The sequence below is a fragment of the Cyprinodon variegatus genome, unplaced genomic scaffold (assembly GCF_000732505.1).
Source record: "Cyprinodon variegatus isolate N-32 unplaced genomic scaffold, C_variegatus-1.0 Scaffold216, whole genome shotgun sequence".
NCBI lineage: Eukaryota > Metazoa > Chordata > Actinopteri > Cyprinodontiformes > Cyprinodontidae > Cyprinodon > Cyprinodon variegatus.
The window spans coordinates 309,690-325,824 of NW_015150669.1; the positions used below are offsets into that span (position 1 = coordinate 309,690).

Sequence of the window (16,135 nt, forward strand, 5' to 3'; positions counted from 1 at the left end):
AATACCCTTAGGTGTGTGTGTGTGTGTGTGTGTGTGTGTGTGTGTGTGTGTGTGTGTGTGTGTGTGTGTGTGTGTGTGCATTCTTGCATGTCTGTATATGTCTCTGTGAAAGACTGGCAACCTGTCCAGAATGCATCCAGCCATATGCACATAGACAGTCTGAGATAAACACTGGCCCTACCACGGCCCCCAATTCATTTATCCCCATCGATAATTAATTGTTGTGCTGAATACAGTTTCTTTTTACACTTTTAATGTTCTTTTTAGTACTTGTTTAACACAGAAATATAATAGAATACTTCTTTCATACATATCTAAATAAAAATAATAACATTTGGAAATATTAAAGGAAAATTAAGATTGCTGCAGGACCCCCTATGCAAGGTATCTATACAAATAGATGGTAATAAATCAAAACTATGTTTACTAATGCACTAAAGCTAAGGAAACATCACCATGGAGAGGCAAATGAGCCCTAAAAAGTCCTACAGTACTAATGGTAATGTTGTTTATGTTGTACTGTACATTTGCAGGGATGAAAATGAGGCACATTCCAAGAATTTACAAAGGTCTGTGAAAAAAATTTCAAGAGGGAAATTACCAGATAAACCAAGCAAATTGAATGTTGGAATTAAACTCTTTTCATTAATGGTTCATGAGTTGTACTTTTTTCAAAGCTGAATACATTAGGTAATTGATCTAAAAGCTTAAGCCATTACGTATTGGTTAATTAAATCAAATGTTTAAATGAGGCAAATGTGAGGAAATTGTGGATTGGGTTAATTTTATTCAACCCATTCCAGCCATTTTAAGATATTAAAAATTGAAGAAGGAACATAGAGTAGAAACATGGAGAAAATAATGATAAAGAAGAGAGCTTGATTTTAGAATTTCAACACATCTCACTAAAGTAAAAAAAAAAGCTTCTTATTAGAACACAAAATAAAATATTAATAGTGCTTTGTTTGTGAGTGCTTATAGACTCGTTTTGTATTTCTCTTTTATATCTCTCTCTTAAACCCCTGCCACCAATTACTCTCCATATGCTTTTAAAACCAGAGCAGTTGACCATGAGCATCCTGAACCTTTGGTTGTTTTGTTCATTATTCCCCTGTTTAACCTGTTACATTGTTTGTAGCAAATCAAACAAATAGAACAACATTGACTTAATTTTAGTTCCACTTGCCAAAGGAAGTAGTTTTACACTCAAAGCATGTCCAGTACCATTTTATATGTCAAGGAAACTTAAGGAGACCTGCTCTTGCCTTACCTTAATTGTTATGATATGACATGTTTTTGTTTCTACATAACTATTTTTAATAAACAGAACTAATCTGCATCACAGAGTATCCATACTTTAAAATTCACAAATAAAGAATAGTAGTCTAAGCTTTTTAGACCGATTATTTATGCAATTGCAGCCTCTTACCTTTGCATTATGATTTTCAGACACTGTAATGCTCGGTTTTGTAATAAAACCATGTTGTTTGATTTTAAACAATATTGGTAGTGTCACTTAAGCAAAGAAATTAAAAATAACAAAAAAATTGTATAATTAACTTGAAAATCAATTTCTTCTGTTTGTAGTTTGTTTATTAAAAGAAAAAAGTAACTTCAACTTAGTTAAACGGGTTCTTATAAGAAGAAAGAAAATCCTAACAGCAGCTTAAATGGGATTTGCAGTCCAGATGGTCGCTTTCTACATAACAAGAAAGCTGTGCATTTTAAGTAGTAACTCAGTTGTGTTTCCCGCATCATCCACTGCACCTAATAACACTTTAATGACATACAGTTGATTTGTTTCATGAGCTTGTGCCTGTTTCTTTTTACAGTAACTGATGCAAAAATTACGAATAAAAAAAGTGCACAATCCGTGCTGGAAAGAATGTTTGAAGTATTCAACTTTAAATTATGTTAAATAGCAATGATATAGAATTGCTAAATTTATAGCCTGAATATATATGCTTTTTATTTAATCATGAATAAAGTGCTTGTGTGTAACTTGTTGATGAGCTTAGATTATCTTTTCAAAGGTGTGTATGAGGCTCCCCAGAACACTGGTTATCTTCATCTTGCAGGCTTAAAGCTATGTGTTGCTTGGGGATGTTGTTTCAGACCAATGAAGGTCAACAATAGAGACTGCTAACAACATTAGCATAGATGATCCCATGGTACATGGTATTAAGCTCACAAAATAGTAATATCTCTTAAGGAAGGGACAACACAACAACATCACAAAGGTCTCATTTTCTTTTTGTTCACAGCTGGTTTAGAGACACATTTAATGTGACTTGGTTAAGGTAGTTTACTTTAATTGTTCACTGACAGATGGGTTATCAGTCATTTATATATCAGCACTCAAAGTAGTTATGGAGTTCTTTTTCCTGGCAAGACTGTGTTGTTTTGGTGTTAAATGTCAATCAGCCGAAAATGCACTTTTTTCTGTCATTATCAGTCGATAGGTTTCAGTGACTGATTTTTTGGTGCATCCCTACTTAGGATGTCCCTTTGGCTAACTAAGTCATTGGTAATTTTGAAGTGGTCAGGCAGAGTGACACCAGTTACAGATGTTTTAGAAATATGTAGACCCTTAATGATGATTAAGTCCAAAATAGGACCCTGCTTGAGCTTTTACCATTATGTTGGGTCAAACAAAGGTTTCTACAAGTATCACATAGGGCTATTGTGTCTCTATCTTCAAGATTGTCAGTGTAAATGTATGAATGCTTGTCAAGGTTGCTAGGAATAAGGTTAAATGATGAGCAATGGAATACCCTCTAGAGCTGTAGCGTGAAGTGAAGAAGATAGGGGATGACCTTGTTCATCAGGTTCTCATTGAAGAGGTTTTGAGCTTGGTTTGAACCTACTAATTGGGACTTTAATGAAACTTAATTAAGAGAACAGTGCTGGGCAGAGCTGAACAAGAGAAATTGCTCTTCTTGATTTGGCCAGTATTCCAATTGCTACTGGTGGGTTCCCTCTTTCCCCCTATTTTGGCAAGGGGAATGTACTGTAAAGGCCTATTTTCCTTATTTAACTCATGGGACTCAAACAAATGCTGCTTTTCTTCAGTGGTTAATCTCGCTCATTCAGTCTCCATAGGTAGCTAAGGTAACTATAATGGTTTAGTTAGTAAATGTATTTGTTTTTTCTCTGTATTTTTCTTTTCTGATTGCCAGGTTAATCTTTACAAGGTGGTTTATCTTTCAGTCTGTTATATGTTTCAGCTATAGTGATCTCTGGACAAGCAAAGGTGCAGTGTGACAATGCAGACAAAGAGGCATTTTGTATTTCAAATATAAATAACTTAATGTTTTGTCAATGAATGGTTTTAGAGAAATGGATCTTGATGGAAGCCTTGTAGCAAGATTAAATATTTTTTTTAACCTGGGATTAAATTCCAAAGTTAGATCCAGCATGAGGGGAACAGACTGAGATTCGAGAGCCAAAGAGATATTCTGTAAGGAGGCTCGGAGAGCAGTGGTCAGAGAAAGGACTTTCCTGAGAGATCTATCTTGTACAGGCTTTTGAAAGTGTCTAGGAGTAGAAATGGAGCCCAGTGGTACAGGTACAACCTGGTTGAGTCAGAGGACATGAGTTATGACCTGAGGAAAGCTCCAAATATTATTCTATCTTAAGCAAGGATTCTTTGGAAGTTACTATTTATCTTGACGCTACCAGGAAGGCTACGCATTGGACAAAGGCTGGTTGTCCAGATGCAAATTCAAGTCCACACAGCACAATGAGGAAATAGCATACAAGTGTTGGAGTTGGCAATCCTACCCAACAGCAGAGACACTTTGTGGGGAAATGCTCTCACACACACACACACCCACATACACACACAGACACACACATCTGGGTCAGTAGCTGGAGTATACTCTATGGGCCTTAGTGCAAAGCACAGTTTGGCATACTGAAGGTTTTTTTTTACTTTGGCTTACTTTGTCACACTCATTTACTATTTGTATGCTGATTTATATCTGATGTACTTAAAGGTGAGATTTTATCACTCGTTAGTTTTGTTTGTATCCTCAAAAGCATTTGCATGCATTGCCCTTGAATTATAGACAATGTGTTTGCTAAGTTTCAAAGTAGAAACAACACAGCATTGTGTCTACAGAATAGTAAATGGCAAAACAAGCAGGCTTAAAAAACTGTGACTATACAAATAGATAAAACATAAAATCACCTATATTGATATACTATTTATATTTTTAATAAACTAATTTCATTTCAGCGGACTTAAAAGTTAAAGGAAAAAATAATATCAAACCGCAAATAAAATAAGTCTCAAAGGATTTTTTTTTTTTCATTACACTTAAACTTATTTCAACGAACTTCTGAATTTAAACAATGCCACTACTGTAGATGAACCTTTGTGCAATTATATTTATGAGACCATTGTTTTTATTCTTATTTAACAAAAAGGAAACACATTTGCATTTTTTAAGTGAAACATTTTAAAGCTGTTTTACACATTAATAGAATCTAGTGCAAAGTCAAGGCAAAGTATAGAATGGAAACAGAAACATGGGAATGGCCCAGGGCATAATGAATAACAGAACTTTCACCGCTTGGAGCAAAACTATCTTCTTTTCATGCCTATTTTAAAAAATGGCACTGGGAGGTTGATACACACTTTGATGTTGGATCCAGACGTCTATGTCTACATAAAGAGTCTAGTATTCTATGCATGTTATATGCAGGCCTACTAAAGCTGAGATATTCACAGGTCATATGAAGATGAATTAGAAATGCATTATAGACTACCACTGCCACAAATGCCTAATGTAAATGGAAGTTTTCAAAGTGTTGATCCCTTCCAGAACGCATCAGAAGATTACAATATTTTGCTTCTGTTGCAAAATATAAAATTTACCCTCATATAAAATCATATTGGTGTCGCATATTACTTTTATCTAAGACCATTCCCCTATTATAGTGCACATTCAGGTTCAATTTCTGATTGGTTGTAATATTCATTTCCCTCCATGAATGCAACTGCAATCAACCCATAGCTCTTAGATTATGTCTTCCTCTGTTGCTCTCTTTCTCTCTGCATCTGCCCAACCAGAAGCAACCATGTGTCAGTATTTGTGTGTAGGCCTCATAGAGGTGGTATTAAAGGTCCACAGGGAAACATTATCTGTTTTAGCAATCAACAATCTGATGCTAACCTTCTCTCTGCCTCCCCTCCCCTGTCTCTGCTCATCTCTCTCCACCTCTGCCCCTCTCTCCCACACTGTCTCCCTCAATCTATCTAGCTCTGTGCGGTGGGGATGTCAGAGGTCCCTGGGGAACCATCCTCAGTCCCGGCTTTCCAGACAGCTACCCTTCATCTCTCAACTGTACCTGGACTGTTGAAGTCAGCCATGGGAAAGGCAAGCAAGCTGCAAAGATCCTCACTCGCTAATAGAAAGAGACAAACTGAGAGACAGGGCAGTGTGACATGGAAAGCTCAGGGATCCAGTTAGTTTCCTTGCCTTAGCAAATAACTTGCACTGAAAGCTTTTTGTTTCTGCAAACTCGGGGAGAGACTCCAAAGTAACTTGTATGGCTTAAATAGAATTTAGTTGCCAATTCTAATGTATTATGCAAAAGTTTTTCATGACTCTTTTTTTTTTTTTTTGTAGAAATATGTCCTTTGATGAATATTGGATGTGCAAGAACCATGCTTTAAATTAATATTGATCTTGTTATGCGTTTCAAACAGGAGTCCAGTTTCAGTTCAACTCCTTTCAACTGGAGGACCAACACGACTACCTCTTGGTAACTGAGAATGGGAGCTTCCTACAACCTCTGGCTCGGTTGACCGGCAATGAGTTGCCTAGCAACATCAATGCTGGTCTCTATGGCAACTTCAAAGCACAGCTACGATTCATCTCTGACTTTTCTATTTCATACGAGGGCTTCAACATAACTTTTTCAGGTACTGCTCTTTACCATATCCTGGTCTTAATATTTTAGATATCAAGTTGAAGGATATATCTACATTTACTTCCTAAAAGAGTTCCATAAAACGTATTCAGATTAAATCTAAAACTCAATTAAATAAAACATAATTGAAAAAAAAAATACTGTATCAAAAGAAATATCTATATGTTTGGGAACTGTATAGATTATGTTACTCAGATCAAACTTATGCAGAACATAGAAAACAAATAAATGTTAACTTTGATAAAATTACTACCGTAATAGACTTATACAGTATACAGTGCTATAACTACTTGTTACAATGCCAAAAATAAAAGATAAAAGTAATAAATATCATAACACATGACCTGACAAAAGATAAATAAAATAATAAATAGACAAAAAAATAAAATAAAATATGTCCTGGTGAAATGAGACAATTACTAAATAGCTCTGTGAAAAGAATACATTGAATTATTTGGAACAAAAAATAAATAAATAAATAAAACAAATTAGCAAATTCAGTCAAAAAACAAAAATTTATTCCGAGCTTTATTTTTTCTTTAGTTTTACTGATACAGTACATGTATAAATTTTTTTTTCAAAGCCAACTCTTGCAAACAGTTTCCCAAAATCAGGTCAACTGGTGATGGGGATGGAGTTTAGACAGGAATGTTTATGGCTACACTCCCTTAAAAAAAAAAAATTGTCCCTAAATTACACTTCTTCTACCTTCTAAGAAAGAGGTGACATGCTATAGGATGTTTTATAGCCTTCCACACAGCCTAAGCTGAAAGAATCTAACACATGAGAGGTGTTGTAAGGGATGTTATTCAAACCTACTAAAACAATTACATTTTGAGATGTATGCTGCTAAACACAAACTCAAAAAGCCCAACTGGGAATACAAACAATATATAAATTGTTTGCTGATTGTTTAGATGCTTTTACAAAAAAAGGAAAATGTATTGTTAGATTTTTTTTCCTTATCTATGACTAAAATAACTATGCATAAATACTGAGCGAGAAGTGCTAAATGGTCAAAGAGGGTGCCTAGTAAAAGCCTTTTAAATAATAAAGGTATTAGAGCAAAACCACTGAATTTAATACATTTTCTTCATCTTTATTAGACTTTCATGCATTTTCCTATGTATGATTTTTCAACAGAATATACTTTGGAGCCATGTGAGGACCCTGGGATGCCCCGATTTGGCCAGAGAAATGGCTACAGTTTTGGGGTTGGAGATACTTTGTCCTTTTCCTGTAACTTAGGATACCGCCTGGAGGGGGCACCAGAGTTAATCTGTCTAGGTGGAGGGCGTAGAATGTGGAGCGCTCCTTTACCAAGATGTGTTGGTAGGCGATCATATTACTGCTGATCTTATGGTGTATTGCTGATATGTGTTTTTGTGTGTTTGGGTTTAGAGCTGCAGATAGCATAAATGCATGCAATACTTGCAAAGATAAATTGATAACTGCCTGATCTTCAGAAGATATGGTCATTTTAAAATGGATGCAAACTTGTTTGTACGAACTGAGCAGATATTTCAAGGAGGTCGAAAAAAGTTTAATTTGCAATTCAGCAGACAGTGTGTCCAAACCAATTTTTGTGTTTTTACATTGATAGATATGCATAGAATTTTCTAATGACTGAACTGAAAATTCATGGGTCGAGGATATGCAAATGTATCGATTTACCACATGCAGAGCGATGCTTTTTCAAAACAGCAACAGTTTTTTTTCAAACACTTTTTAAAGTCAGGTTCATATTGACATGCAAACATTTCTGCAGTAATTGTTGCCAAAGAGGAGGCATTGGTACAATTACGACCATCAAAAATAACTCGTAAAGTAATATCCAGAAAAAACATACATGAGGCCTGCACATATGAATGCAGCAAGATGGTATACAATCTTTATACAGCTATGTAAACCACAATATTTAATATCCACTTATTTCATGTACAAAAACAAGTTGGACATGCAATTTAATGCCTCCGATTTGCAATATTTGAAGATCACACACAGAGAGTGTAATTTTAGATCAAAATGCAAAAAAACATTTAAATTCCCAACTGTTACCTGTACATTATTTAGCTTCAGCAAAACAAAATGTTTTGAGTGACATTCATATATTTGTCACTGATTTAATTACAGTATCACTGACATTGTTCATTTTTGAAAACTTGTACATTATTTCGAGGTTCACTCAGAATATGATCAATAAAGTCAAAGATTTTCCTACCGTCACAAATTTGGCAGTATAATCCAGTATTTTAGGATTCTCAAATTTTAAGGACAGCCGCATAATTCATCAAATTTGAAAAGACCCCAAGGCATGTTGTTAAGAAAATCACGAGCAGATGTATCAAACTAGCTATTCTGTTGTAATGGCCTAAAGCTAGTATCCAAAGCCCACAGTTATAAGAGTGTAAAACATGTATATCACTTGATAAACCTTTCTAGTTGTAGAGCTGGCCAAAAAAATACAACAGAAATACAAAGTAATTTTTTTATTGATAAGGAGCTGGTGGAGAGCAAAATGCTTTATATTACTTGGAAGATGTACGTATGATACTAATGTTTATATTTTTTCAAACCCTCTCCCAACCGATTCTCAAACTATTCATTGCATAACTGATCAGTGTGCAGATTTCCACACCTGAAAAAATAGGGGAGATCCAAAAACAGGATGGCATAATTTCTGATTTTCCTTATTAATAAAGACCATTCAAACCGTGACTAACAGCACAACTGTTCATGGATACGATGCAAGAAAAAAAGGTTTGCCCACTTGTATCCAGAACAAGCAGAGAGAACCCCAAAATGGAGCTGTAAGAATAAAATGATGTCATTTTGTTACTCTTATCAAAGATGGTGAAGCAAAATGGTGTCTTTCATTGGATGAACCTTCGTCTCTGTATTTATTAGGTTGTTCAAAGCTATGGGATCACTTTGTGTTTTTTAATGCTTTGGTTAGGATATGTATTTGGCTTTGCTGAAACAAAGACATATTGGTTACACTCTGTCCCTTTAGGAAGGCTTTTCATGTTAAATATCACATTAGCTAAAATAAAACAATTAACCAAACAAGAGTTTCAATTCAGTTTACTTATATAGCGCCAGTTCACAGCACGTCATCTCAAGGCACTTTACAATTCAACCAGATCATGCAGTCAGATTGGTTCAGAGTTTTCTAAGAAAACCCAGCTGATTGCATCGACTCAATAACTCAAAATCAATCCCTCACACCTACTGTAACATGCGTGGAGAGATATTTGAGAGGAAAACTCCCTTTTAAGCGGAAGAAACCTCCAGGCTTAGCTTGAGCAACCTGCTGCTGAGGCCAACTGGGGTTCAAGGAGACAGAAGCAGACATACAGAAAGATGCAGAGATACAAAAGGTAACTGTCAACCAGCTCCACAGGTTTCCCCATCCAGGAAACACACAGCCAGGCAGACAAGCTCTGCACCAGCTCCCTTGTCAGACGATGAAAGAGAGCACATCCAGTTAGTCACCGTCAGAAAAACAGGACTACCGGTACTCTGGAAAAAAATGCCAAGCTCCTATACCTATAAACAAAGATGTTGATGGCAGCAGCACAGCTGATATTTATCTCTGGGATGGAGTCACAGCCAGACAGGAACAGAACCGATTAATATGCTGTGATGCAAAAAAGCAGAGAGAGCATAACATTAGAGATTGAACTAACAAATACTGCAGAATATGTGAAAGGAGATGGAATGAAGCAGAATGTTGAAGAGGGGTCCCTATGTCATCTGTTAGTCTAAGCCTATAGCAGCATAACTATAGAGTTACCTCAGGATAACCTATTCTGGATTTAATAGGAAGCCCATGAGGAGAAACTACGTTCAGAGAGATAATCTCTCTTTTTAATTTTCATCAGAACTCTGCCTGCAGCATTTTGGATCAACTGAAGGCTTTTAACTACAGTTTGAGGACATCCTGATAATAAACAGTTACACTAGTCCAGCATTGCAGTAAGAAATGCAAGGACTAGGGTTAGATATTTCTAATTTTTGCAATATCCCAGAGATTAAACCTCTTTGAAATAGGATTTATTAGATCATACCGTAAATTTTTGCAAGTTGTAGATTTTTAAATTGATAGAAAATTGTGAGTTTTTTGCTCAGAGCTTACTTTGATGATAAAAATGCCTGAATAAAGTATCTTGAAAACTAAGCTTCTCTAACTTTATTCATGGTGGGGTGTTTTTTTCGCGGGCTTCTGTCCTTAAGTATCGTAATAGTATCATAACTTTTTTCCCCCTATTCCTTGAAGATTGTACAACGTAAATCCAAAGGATGAGCACTATGATCCTGACACCTCAGGGTAAATAGGAAATACACAAAATAGAATTTGATCTGGGTGCACATGTAACAATGAAGGGGATTTGACACTGCTTGCTGCCACACTCACAAGTGTTGTTCTTGCAAGGAAATGTGCAGGAAATCCAGGCCAATGGATCAGAACCTGCAGTTATTAGGGTTAATTGTTAGGTATTTCCACATTACAGTCCCATTTTCAGCTATGGATAATATTTGTAGTAGTGGTGTCTTTGTACTATAGTTGTTTCACTGTCAACAGTGTGACTAGACCAATAATGTAAAGTAAGTTTTATTGTGTTACAGTGTTCTGTAAAATGCAGCTTCCTATATGTTGGTTCTGCATGGTATATTTTGTGTTCCACTGCATTAGTGGAAGGGGAAAAAAGCACCTCCAGTTTTAGTAATTATCCTCAGGACTGGCATGAGTTTATCAGCAGCCCAAGAAGAAGTTGGTGAGAAGGTTTTGTACAGAGTACAATGCTGTTCAGTGCCTGGCATAAAATGCAGTAATTTCAATCCAGCACAGCACATTCTGTGAACAAATTGTTGCTTGATATCATTTAGAAGGATATGGATAAAATACAAAATGTTGTTTTTTGACTGGCCAGTTGAATCACATCTAGACTATGAGACTTGTAGTTCTATTCACTGTATATCAGTTGATCTGTGGTTAAAACTATTGTTGTATTATCTCATAATAAGTGGGTGTATTGTGTGTTATCTTGAAAGAGGCCAATATTTAAACATGCAAACCATTAAATTGAGCTAATAAAATGAGCTTGTTGCATGAGCTACTAGGGAGCATGAATTAACCTCTAAAATACAATAGACCCTCAGACTGAAAGAAAGATGGGGTGCAGATAATAATGATGATAAATCCTAAAAAAAAATAAAAAAATTATTATCTACATATAGAGCACTTCTTATTAGTAACCTATATCAAAGTGCTACTGTTGTCTATGTCTGCTTATTGACCTCCCCATCCCTCCTTCCCTGACTACATTTATCTTTAATGGTTATACTGTATGTTTACATGCACACAGACTCTCATTGGTACAATGCCTGGCATTGTACCAATGCCTCCTTTGTGATCCCTTTGACAGCATGCATTTTTTGCTTGTGAAATTTTGTGTGGCCATAGTGAGTCTTAGATTTGAAAAATTTGTTTCAGTTTAATCCATATATACATTTGCATATCCTACACCCCTGAATTGTGACAGTTTTCTCATTTAATGCAGTATGATCTACGTATTGATGGAGGCAAACATGCAAAAAAAAGTTTGGCACATGCTGCCTGAGGAATTGCAAGTATAAATCACTTTGTGCCTACTTTGGATCTCCTCTGCGAGTCCATTAAAGTTTGAATGTCTTTAGGAGGCTTAAATATTTTGGAGCTCAGGCCCTGTATTGTAAGTGCTGCAAGCCCAATGTGTGATTAGAGTTTAACCCTTTGATGCCTGTTGTTGCTAATAAGCAACAAACCTTTTGTATTACACTGCCAAAAATTGAAATCTAAGCAAAACACATTTTCTTAAAAAAAAAAAGCATTTTTTTCCTTTAATTGAGCAGGTAAGTGAGACACTTTGCCATTGGAACAATACAATGTACATTTAAAATAATAAAAAAACAAGAACTGCAGTCTCTTATTTCAAGTGCATTATATCTGATTATCGAATTTTAAGCGTAAAAAGGCTCATTCCATTGGCAGATGATATTATTTTCCTAGTCAAATTAAGGGTAAACACTTATTTTAAGACATTTTTACTCATTGTAATAACATTTTGCAGTGTAGGCAAACAGACGCCTTAGCGTTTTTGCATCATCCCGATGCTAGTCACAGTGTATGTTATTAAGTAGTTATAACTGCTGTTACAAAATATACTCACCTTCATTTCTATTTATTTAGTAACATTAACCATTTTTTTGGCATCTCATTGAATGGGAAAAACATGCACAAAATGTATTTTTAGATGTACATGTATTTCAATTCAGGCTTCAAGGGGTTAACTCCTACATAAGGCTACTTTTTAGACTCTTGCAAGATCTACCCAGGCTTACATGTACAGCACTGTATATCAGGAATAATCTAACAACAAGCTGCGCCTGTTCTGTTAACCTTCATGTTCTGTCATTTGTAGTAGGGAATGGTCTGTCTTCCTGAGAAACCCCAAAATACCTCTCCCATGAATCTAAAATAGCCAACCATATTCTAAATATTCCAATTCCAATTTTATTTCAGTTAATATTTCAATTTGTATAATTCTCTATGCAGCATTGGTTGAGTTGGACAGACACAAATTTGGTTTATTTCCCTTAAAATTAAATGCTTAAGGGAATGGAAGAAAAAGAACAAGAGTAATAATGAAGTAAAAAAGTAAAAAAGTGGAATGAAGCAGGGGCAAATAAAGGGGGCTCTAGTGATATAAAGTGGAAATGAGAGACAAAGTGTAAGAAGGAGAAAATTAAGATGAAAAAAAGAGAGAGGGTGAAGAGCTAATTTTCTAAATGGAAACTGTAGCAGGAGATTTATTGACGATATGACAGCTGTAATAGGACTATTACACAAGTATAGACACAGAACAGGAGGGAGAGAGGAAAAAAGGGAGGGTGTAGTAAAAAAAAAAAAAAGACAGAGGCATAGATTTTTTGAATAGAGGCCAAATTTGAACAACACAGAGACTGGGTGTATTTAGATAAATTAAATTGTGAACACTGCACTGCATACACTGAAAATGAGAGCTTGAAAGTTCAGATGTTTTGCAGGATTACTGAATTATTTGCATTCATGCAGTTTTTTTGCATTCAAGCATAAAACACAGATCATTTAACATAAATTTTTATTTACCCCAACAGACCTGTAACTTTAAAAGGAATTGTCTTTATTGTTAATTGTAATGATATATTCTCTTTCTTTTCAGCTGAATGTGGTTCTTCAGTCATAAATAATGAAGGCATACTCTTGTCTCCAAACTATCCAATGAACTATGATAACAACCATGAGTGCATCTACAGCATCCAGGTAAAGCTGTAAATCTATATGGTTTTCTAGCAAAAAAAAAAAAAAAAATGCTGTAAAATATTGCAACACAGACCTGGAAATCCTTATTGGAAAATTGTAAAATCCTTATCAGGTTTTGTTGAATTTAATAGCCGTTTTCAGACATGTTGAGTGCATGTTCTGTGTGCTGCTTCCCGTTAACCTCATCTGTATTCCATGTTGACTCAAGGTGCAAGCTGGAAAAGGTATCAACATCTCAGCTCGAACATTTCATCTTGCCCAGGGCGATATTCTCAAGGTAAATGCACTCACACATACATTAAGCTATGTCTGTATCATTTCACCTAGCGGATATCTGTGGCTAATGCCAAAAGTAAATCATTAAAAGACGTAATCAGGCCAGAGCAGTGTTCGTACATATTTAATAATGGGTACGTTATTCTGTTGTTTGTACAGATTTACGATGGTAAAGATAACACAGCTCAAGTCCTTGGAGCATTCACTGGCTCGTCTATGTTGGGCCTCACTCTAATTTCCACATCAAACCACCTCTGGTTGGAGTTTTACAGTGATGCTGAAGACACTGGAGAAGGATTCAAATTGGTCTACTCAAGTAAGTGTAGGATACTTGCTGTTTATCAACTCGTTACACATTTTGCTATGCTTGTACAGTGCGTTTCAAAGGTATTCATAACCTCTGAAGTTTTCCCAGTTTTTTTTTTTTTTTTACCATGCATCCCCAGAGTTCAATGTATTCCACTGAATATATTTGTGTGATAAACAATCATTGCGTAGTGTGTAATCTCAAAGAAAGGATTTTCACATAACAGGGTGAGCTTTTTTCATCAGCATCCCTGAGTCAATACTCTGTTGGAGGAAACCTTTTGTTGCAATTATGCCTGGAAGTCTTTGATCTTTGAGGGCTATTTAAAGTCATTCAATAGCTCAAAATTAATCAGATTAGATTAGAAGTGTCTGTAAATATCTTGCCATGCAAACACATGAACAGGCTCTGATTTAAAGCAATCTACTGTAACCCCAATTGTTTGCTGTTAGGGTGGAAAGTTAACCTTCCCCCCTGTCTCAGATTAAAACATTCAACAAATACTGTATTTAATTTCTAAAGGCACTTGGTAGCATTTTATTTAGCACAGAGTTTATTGTCAGCGTGCACCAACATTTCAGGATTTTTTTGTGCACATAAATGTTTTGAAAACCAAAAATATATTTTAATTTTACTCTGTGATTATTCACTACCTTCTGTTGGTCTATCACATATAATTACACACATAATGCGTCAAAGATTTGATTGTAATGTTTTACAAAATGTAAAAAAGTTCAATGGGTATATGTTGTTGAAAACAAATTTAACGTAAAGGCTTAAAATCTAATGTGATGTCCTCTTAGTAATGATATATTCAAACATCTACTTTATTTGTTATTAGTTATCGTAGCCCATACATTATAATAATCCTTAATTATGATATTCTAAACCTGTATAAGCACAAAATAACTTGCTAAAGAAAGACACAACTGCCCCTGAAACCAGCTTTCCTAAATTAGTCAGATTTTATTGCAAAAGCTAAGATTTCACCTTAGGATGGAGCAACCTGAAATATTTAAGATCTTCATCTTTAAAAAGTCTTCATAATAGAGCTGAGTCATGCAAAAATGTATTTGTAGCAAAGCTCCTGTAGTTATTTGATGTTTTATTGTCTTTTTGCTGATTGAGTGGCATTGAACTATACTTTGGCTGTTCAATGTTTAGTTTCTGTTTGTGACTTTAAGCTTGAATGTGTTTTATCTAAGTTAGATATGAAGGGCGAAAAATATAATGCAGTATAACTCTTAGAGGCACTTCAATAAATAATTCATGGTCTTTTGCTTTCTTTCAAATATTGTCACAAATAAAGTTTGAGATGGGGGGCCGTTCACTCCCAGGTTGATGACAGCTATGGCTGTATTTCTCACTAAATAAGCACTGCTTTCATTATGGCCAAATTTAAGGATTTAGACATACACCTGCATTACTCTACCAGGAAAAAGCTCCCATGCTGGCGCGCCCTGTCTTCTGGGTAATGTCATAGATCAAATCCCGGTTATGGTCTTGTAAGTATATTTATAAATCTATTCAAATCCCACGCTGTAAAACTGTGCAGCAACTACATATTCTGAATATCACCATGGAAACTGGGCTCAGACAGACTATGAAGAACAATCTTAAACTGGATACGGCATATACATGCTGTACTATGTATCTTTTTTTGTTTTTTTTCTGTTAAATTAGGGTTGGTGCTTTTCAGAACTATTAGGAAACTTGAAAACAGAACACTTGAAAGTGCTAAATATCTATGGAATAGTGGTGTGCAGCTATATTCACAGGATATTTTTCTGTCTTTATTTTTATTTCTGTTTAGGTTTTGAGCTGTCTCATTGTGAAGACCCTGGGGTCCCTCAGTTTGGATTCAAAGTCAATGACCAAGGCCATTTTTCTGGGAGTAGCATTACTTACAGATGTGAGCCTGGTTACACTTTGCATGGAGCTTCCACGCTTAAGTGCATGACAGGTGAAAGGAGAGCCTGGGATAACCCTCTGCCCTCTTGTATAGGTAAGTTCGTCCTACATAAAGATGTTTTTCAATCCATGAAGATCATTATAAACTAATATAGTTCCCAATAAAATGGAAAAATATGACACTTTAGCTCAGTTTGCACATTCATAAGAGAGATTGGGTGTTGCAATTGTTTTCTGGAGTACAGGTAAAACATATCCTACCAAAAGAGACATTTTGAAGGCCTTTTATATATAAAGTACTGGACAGATTTTAGTGAAAATTTTATCAGCCATTTCGATATCTCTATCTTTATTAA

General features: G+C 35.4%; 1 protein-coding gene across 1 annotated transcript in view; it reads left to right on the forward strand.

Annotated features, from left to right (window-relative positions):
* csmd3 (CUB and Sushi multiple domains 3) overlaps positions 1-16,135 on the forward strand; it is a 414,963-nt gene that overhangs the window by 302,721 nt on the left and 96,107 nt on the right. The window contains exons 19-25 of the mRNA XM_015380485.1: positions 5,268-5,384; positions 5,717-5,932; positions 7,084-7,272; positions 13,185-13,285; positions 13,494-13,562; positions 13,721-13,877; positions 15,682-15,873. Coding sequence (XP_015235971.1) covers positions 5,268-5,384; positions 5,717-5,932; positions 7,084-7,272; positions 13,185-13,285; positions 13,494-13,562; positions 13,721-13,877; positions 15,682-15,873 — 1,041 coding nt within the window. The remainder of the gene's footprint in view (positions 1-5,267; positions 5,385-5,716; positions 5,933-7,083; positions 7,273-13,184; positions 13,286-13,493; positions 13,563-13,720; positions 13,878-15,681; positions 15,874-16,135) is intronic.